Source organism: Lipotes vexillifer, unplaced genomic scaffold, assembly GCF_000442215.2.
Source record: "Lipotes vexillifer unplaced genomic scaffold, Lipotes_vexillifer_v1.1 scaffold1699, whole genome shotgun sequence".
Taxonomy (NCBI): Eukaryota; Metazoa; Chordata; class Mammalia; order Artiodactyla; family Lipotidae; genus Lipotes; species Lipotes vexillifer.
In genome coordinates this window covers 1414960-1421814 of record NW_006796961.1, presented here as the reverse complement: position 1 = coordinate 1421814, position 6855 = coordinate 1414960, and the positions used below count along the sequence as shown (strand labels likewise).

General features: G+C 57.6%; 1 protein-coding gene across 3 annotated transcripts in view; it reads left to right on the top strand.

The window, feature by feature from the left end:
- Positions 1-6855, top strand: part of NFIX (nuclear factor I X) — a 71199-nt gene that overhangs the window by 53014 nt on the left and 11330 nt on the right. For all 3 annotated transcript variants that reach the window (XM_007469083.1, XM_007469081.1, XM_007469082.1), the window contains 2 exons: positions 1035-1157; positions 3125-3300. In XM_007469083.1, the coding sequence (XP_007469145.1) occupies positions 1035-1157; positions 3125-3300 (299 nt within the window). The remainder of the gene's footprint in view (positions 1-1034; positions 1158-3124; positions 3301-6855) is intronic.

Genomic DNA, 6855 nt, shown 5'->3' with positions numbered 1-6855 from the left:
CCACCCACCCAAACCGATTCCCAATGATGGCAGCTCTGGATATCTGCCCTGACTTCACCTTATCCCTCCCAGCCTGGGCATAGCCTCAAGGCTCAGCTGAGGACCGGAGACAAGCTCCCCTGGGGGACCTGGCCTGGGGGCCCTGCTTTGTATAGCATCTTGGATGTCATGCCCACTGGGCACAGAGATGACCTTGATTGGCAACATCAGGCTCTTAGAGGGAGAGCTCAAATGGGGTATTCTCTGTGTCCCTGTCTCCCGCTGAATGTCACCCCATCTCTGGTACTGGGAGCCGAGCAAAGCCCTGGAGTTACCCGTGCTCTGACAGTCCAGCCTTTGGGTCCCCTGACTGAGGGAGTCCTTTCCTGTCTAGCCGTAACCCCAGCACCCGCCCAGGCCCTCCAGCCTCCTCCCTGCTCTCTGGTCAGATGCTGTTTCTCCACTGTGGTCCTTCCCAAGGGCCAATGGCTGTGCTTTCCCTTCCCGTAAGGAGCTCTGGTTTCTTCCCGTCGGAACTTCCCAGAGCCCAGGGCCCGCGCTGTGCAGGAGCTTAGTTCCTTGACCAGCAATCAAAACCTCGCCCTCACCCCCACCCCACCCCGCATGGAAGCGCGGTAGTCCTAAACCCCTGGACCCCCAGGGAAGTCCCCTGGGCCGGCTGGCTCTGAAGCTGCTCTCCCGGGCTCCGCCTGCACACCTTCCCTGCCCTCTGGCCCTGCATCCCCCCCTTTTACTCTTGTTCCCCTTGAGCTCCTTATCTGCTTGTCGGGGGCAAGATGGGCCCCCTTGCTCACTCCCTGCCCAGTGCACCGAAGGGCCTTATTTTCCTCTCCTGTCGGCAGCACCCACGGCAGGATGGTCTGCGCACGAATCAGGCCACAGTCAGGCAAACGAGGCAGGAGGGAGCCTGGTGGGGGAAGGGGCGGCCGGGAGGGGGCCGAGGAGAGAAGGAGTGAGCTGCTGGCTTCCCACCTTCCCCTGCTCCCTCCCCAGCCCAGCTAAACCTGCCCTGTGTTGCTGATTCCTCCCCCCAGGCCCGGCTTCTCTAAAGAAGTCAGGAAAGCTGGACTTCTGCAGTGCCCTCTCCTCTCAGGGCAGCTCCCCGCGCATGGCTTTCACTCACCACCCGCTGCCTGTGCTTGCTGGAGTCAGACCAGGTGAGAAATGGAGGGCCCGGAGGGGGGGGCAGTGGGGGTGGCAGAGGAGCCCAGATGGGCAACTGGCCAGGCAAAGGGGCCAGGGCCGACCCTGAGTGACAGCCCCAAGCTCTCTGAACGGGCCATGGTATGGCAGTGGGTGGGCATGGGAACGGGCCCTCCCTCCCACAGCAGCGCCTCCTCCAGACCCAGGCCAGACCTTGGGCCTCCTCACCCTGTTCCCCAGCACTCTCCCACTTGCTTCTCACACCCCCTGTGCGTAATGCATGCTTGTGCGCTGTGTGTGCACATGAGTGTGTGTGTTTGCTTGTGTGCGTGTGCAGGTGCTGTGTACGTGCATCGGATGTGTGTGTGCTTGTGTGTGGGGCACGGGCCTGTGCTGAGGCTTCCTCCCACTTACCCCTGACTGCAGAAGCCTCAGGCCCATTCCTGCGCCGTTCTCATCTCCTCTCTCCAGCTGTGGGTGGGATAGCACAGGCTTCTCCCTCTGCCCTCCTTTCAGCTCTTGTCTCCCAGCTCCTCACAGAGCCCGGGGCCTGCTTTCCCAGCACCAGCCCAGGTTGGTGTGAGCACAGGTTGAGAACAGTACTCCTAGGAGCCCAGGCTCCCTTCTCGGGGCCTCCCTGCTCTTTTCCAGAAGTGAAGGGCTAGGCCAAGGGGGAAGGTGGTACCTGGGCTGCTCTTCAGGGAAAGGAGCTGGCCCTGCTGCCTTGGGAGCTGTCTTGCTTCAGTCTCACGGAGAGAGTGCTTGAGGGGAGGATGCCTCCATGTCCTGGAGGGGATGGAATCAGGCAGGAAGCTGTGGAAGCTGAGTCCGCAGCCACTTGCCTCTTCCCTCTCTTGGCACCTGTCTGGCAGAAAGAGGCCTGGATTTTTTTCTGAACACTGCCCTGTGTCCTGTGTCCACCCTCTGTCTCCTGGGCCCTCCACGGAGAACACTGAGGTTTACCCTCCTGGCTTCTTCCTCAGGGCCTCCTGGCTGGGAGCCCAGAGGCAGCCAGCAGCGGGGCAGGGCGTGGTGGCCGCAAGGTGGGGGCGGGGAGCCCAGGCCCTCTGCACAGGCAGCGGGAGGGCAGCAGGCCCTGCTCGACTCAGCTTTTATGAACTCCAGAGAGAAGCCAAGTTTCTTCAGGCCCCTAATGAAACTGAGAGCAAGAGGGAGCTGATTGGAAACAGACAGGAGGGGGAGGACTTGGCCAGGGAAGAGCTGGGGCCTGCTCCAGGGTGGGAGTTGTGCGTTCGGGGGACTGTGTGTACAAGCGATGGGGCTGAGCACAGAAGAATGTGGCCTGGGCAGCAGCAGCCAGGTGCACACCCACCGCACGCAGGAGATGTGTGTGTGCACTGCAGGGGCCTCTCTTGCACTGGCGCAGGGCTGTGTGTTTTATCTGGAGCCCCACAGAACTGTCAGTCTCCTCATCAAGGCTCCCACCCAGGCCCTGGACCGGGGTGAGGTGAGCGAGGCACTCACCTCGGCGCAAAATGTCAGGGAGCCCCTGAAATCTCAGTCATCAAGATAAATTTTATTTTCATGCAATATTTCTAAAAATTAAAACTATTGCAAAAATATACGATGAGCAAATGTCAATATTTTAAATAAAAGATCGGACTGACCTTGTGCTTTCGTGACCCTCACTTAACCTCACCCTAACTCTGGCCCTGGTTCCAATCAAACTTTATTTACAAAGATAAACAGCTGGTCTGTGGGCCCCGGTTTGCCAATTTGACTTTTTAAAATATTGCATTAAAATGTCATTTATCTTGATTTGCTGAGGTATTTGGCGCCATCTTAACTTTCACACTAGCGGCCAGTGCCTCGCTCTCCTCACTCTGGTCCCTGCCCTGCTCCTGCCCATTCTCTGGATCCCAAGTGCTCTGACCAGCAGTTCTCCTTGTCTCCAGTGCCCCCCACCCCACTGCCTCCTGGGCCCTGACGATGCCCTTTTCTTCCTGCCACGTGCATGCAGGGAGCCCACGGGCCACGGCATCAGCGCTGCACTTCCCCTCCACGTCCATCATCCAGCAGTCGAGCCCATATTTCACGCACCCGACCATCCGCTACCACCACCACCACGGGCAGGACTCGCTGAAGGAGTTTGTGCAGTTTGTGTGCTCGGATGGCTCGGGCCAGGCCACCGGACAGGTGAGTCCAGAGGACCCCACGAGCCCCTCTACAGCTCATCTTTGCGTCCGTCTGTCTGTCTCAGGGGTCACAGGGAGAGGGCCCAAAAGCCGGGAGCCCACCTGGGGCTGCAGCAGCAGAGAGCTGGTAGTGCCGAACACCTCGATCTTCTGGGTCTGGGAGTAGGGGTCCACGTATCAGGCCGGGGCCTGTTCATCATGGTCCAGAGATGAGGGGGCGGTGGCTGGGCCCACTGCCCTCCTTGTGGTCTTTTCCTCCAGCAGGAGTGTACCCATGATCTGTCCAACCCGGGCCCAGGCCCCTTAGCTCCTAACACCCCTCTTAAACCTCAGGGCTGCAGGGATTTGGTAGGTTCTAGACCAAGGTTTCCCACTTTTGACATTTGGGGTTCTTCATTCTCTGTTGTGTGGGGATGTCCTGTGCACTGTGGGGTACCGAGCGGCATCCCTGGCCCCCACCCACTCTATGCCAGCAACACCGCCCCCTCCCCAGCTGTGTTGATCATGAATGTCTCCAGATTTCAGTGTGCCCTGGGGGCATCATCATCCCCCCCCAGTGAGAAGCCCTTAGTAGAGGGCAGGCCTAGTTCCACAGAGTCTTTCATGAGACTCCTGTTGGCAGGACTCTCAACAAGGGGTTCTCAGGTCAGTCATGGTTCTGGAGTGAAGTCTTCTGCTCCTCAGCCTGGGAGAGAGACTGGCCCCCCATGGAGCTCTGGGGCCTCATTCTCCTTCTCTGTCAGCAAGCCCTGGGGCCTGGTCACTGATGAGCAGAAACACAGAGCCACTCAGCAAAGGAATTATCCCAGACGGCAGTGGGCCAAAGGTGACACTTCCGTGGGACAGTGGTCCTTGTTTAGTCCCTGGGAGACCATTCCAGGTTGGGGCATGGTGGTCTCTAGACCTCTGGGAATGTTCTGGAACTCCAGCAGCATGCTGTGCTATGAGAAGGCCCGGCTCCTTTCCCCACAGTTGGTCCAGCCTGGAACCCCACTGGGAGAGATCAGATGGCGAGGACACTCAAAAGTGCCTTGGGGGAAAGACATTTGGAAGCCCACGCCAGAGGCAGCCCAGCGAGAGCAGCGGCCCTCGGCTCAGCCTGGTGCGGCCTCGGGGCGCCCTGCGCCGTGCTGGTGTATGGATTTGGGGCAGGGCCATGGCTCGGCCTCCTTGCCCTCGCTGTCTAGGACAGAAGCCAGTCAGTCTCCTTCCCTACCTCGCGCTCTTCCTCTTCCACTTTTCTCATCTTTTTCTCCCCTTTGCCCTGCAAGGGTTTCTTTTGCTGGCTCTGTCTGCAGCTCCTTAGCACACTCAGAGCTTTGCCCACCTCTCTGGACAAGCTCTGTCCACTCTTAGGGGCATGGAGGGAAAAGTGGACATGACTCCAACAGCTTCCGTGCTTCCTTCAGAGATGCCGGCAGAGTCTACGGGAGCTGCCAGCATGTGTCCCAGCCCCCAGGGGGCCTGGGGTCTGGAATATGGATCAGAGAGGCCAGGAGCCCTTCCGTGCCTGCTTCTCACCTAAGGACGCAGCTGGGGTTTGGAATCAAAATGACAGCCACCTGGGGGACCGACTTAGCCCAAAGAGCCTAAGCTGACCCACAGGACCCTCCAGAGTGGGGGTCAGTCCATCCCTGGGCATCCTGATGGCCAGGTCTTGAGCCTCCCCCTGATCAAGGGCTCAGGAATTCCCTGGAGGTCCAGTGGTTAGGACCCTGCGCTTTCACGGCCGAGGGCCCCGGTTCAGTGCCTGGTTGGGGAACTAAGGTCCCACGGAGCTGTGTGGCGTGGACAAAAAATAAATTAAAAAAAGATCAAGGGCTCACTTGGCCTAGACGGTTCTCTTCTCAAGGCAGGTGCCTGCTTGGAGTATACCGCAGACAAAAAACGCTACCGACGGGGGAGCAAACAGCCCCTCTGGTTAAACAGAGAGTCGAGTTCGGCTGGAGAGCAGTCTCTGCAGGTTTCCTCTTGTGGCCAGTTGTGCCCAAGAGTTGGGGGGTGGGGCTTGAATTCTGCAGTGAGTCTGCTCCATTGGGCCCAGTTTCTGAGAGGAGGCTAGAGATGGCACCACGCTATGGAGGAGGGGCGAGCCAGAGAGAGGCCCTGGGCTCTGCATCTGACCTGGTGGCAGACGGTGGCGGTACAGGGCTGTGCTTGCTCCATGGCCACCTCCAGAGTAGTAGTTCTCAGTCTTAGCATGTATGAGAGTCACTTGGAGGCCTCACTAACACACAGGTAGCTGGGCCTCACCTAATTCTCATTCAGCAGTTCTGGTGTGGGGCCGAGAATCTGCATTCCCCCCCCAAGTTCCCAGGTGATGGCTGCTTCTGGTCAGCGGACCCACTTTTAGAACCACCGATCTAGAGACTAGAGGAGTGAATTCCTAATCTCCTTGAGAATCTGAAGTTATGGATCATCTTTGCAGAAAAATATATGCATACAAAATTTACAGACCACTTGCAGAATGGTTCCCAGGCACCTTTTAGACCTCAGCATAAGGCCCTGATTGAGAAAACCACATCGGTAAAGGCCAAGGTCAAATGGAGACACCAGTTAGAGGACATGCAAAGGGCAGAAAGAGGATACCCGGTTAGCTGTATTTCTGTCGTGGAGAAGAGACCACCAGGTGAGCACGATGGAGAAGTTGCAGGGCCTGATGGCAGAGCATGACTCTGGGAGCCAGAAAGCCTGGTACCAGCTCAGCCTTGACCACCAGTGCCAGAATGGCCAGGCCCGCATCTTCATCTGTGAGATGAACGTGAGGAGCTATCCCAGCCCCTAGGTTCCTTCTAAGATCTTAACTCACCACGTCTTAAGGCACTGCAAAGTCACAAGACCTTGAGATTTTTAAAACCTCAACTTATACCCCAACCAGAGCTGAGACATCCTAGCCTGGCTGGGACTTGCTTCTAGAAACTGAATGTTGTAAATCAGCAGGTTTCGATGTCTGGCCATATTGGGCTAGGATTTGCTTTATTGGATGGGATTAGTGATTTAGATCCTCCTAGGGAGAGACAGGCTCTGAGGAACCAGAGGCTGCCCTATGGGAGCAAGGGCTGCCTGGAAAGCTCCCGGGTCCCAGCCCCCCTGGAGCCCAAGCTCAGGACAGCCCAGAGAGAAGAAATGAGGCTGTGAATCTGTTGGGATCATTCCATTTCCTGCCCTGATGGAAGAATGAGATAGGAACAAGATAGACTGTGGAAATGAGGGAAGGCAGTTTCCACGTGTATGTCAGAACCACCCTGCAGAGCCGGAAACCCTTGCCCTATGGCCCGTGCTGTTGCTTGGAACTGAAAGGTCCATTTCCAAAATGACACCCAGCACAAAGGGTCTTCAGCCCAGGACACCAATAAGCACTAGAAGCAGCCACTGCTTGCTTTTGTCCCGGGCCTCTAAGTGGGCAGGAAATATCAAGTCAAGGGAACCATTTGGAGGGACAGTGTCAGACCTAGGTGACTGGTCATTAGAGGTGAAGGAAGGAGGGTGGGACAGCAGAAATTCCGAAGGGCATGGCCTGCGCGGTTCAGCCATGGGGCTCTATGGGTTTAAAGTG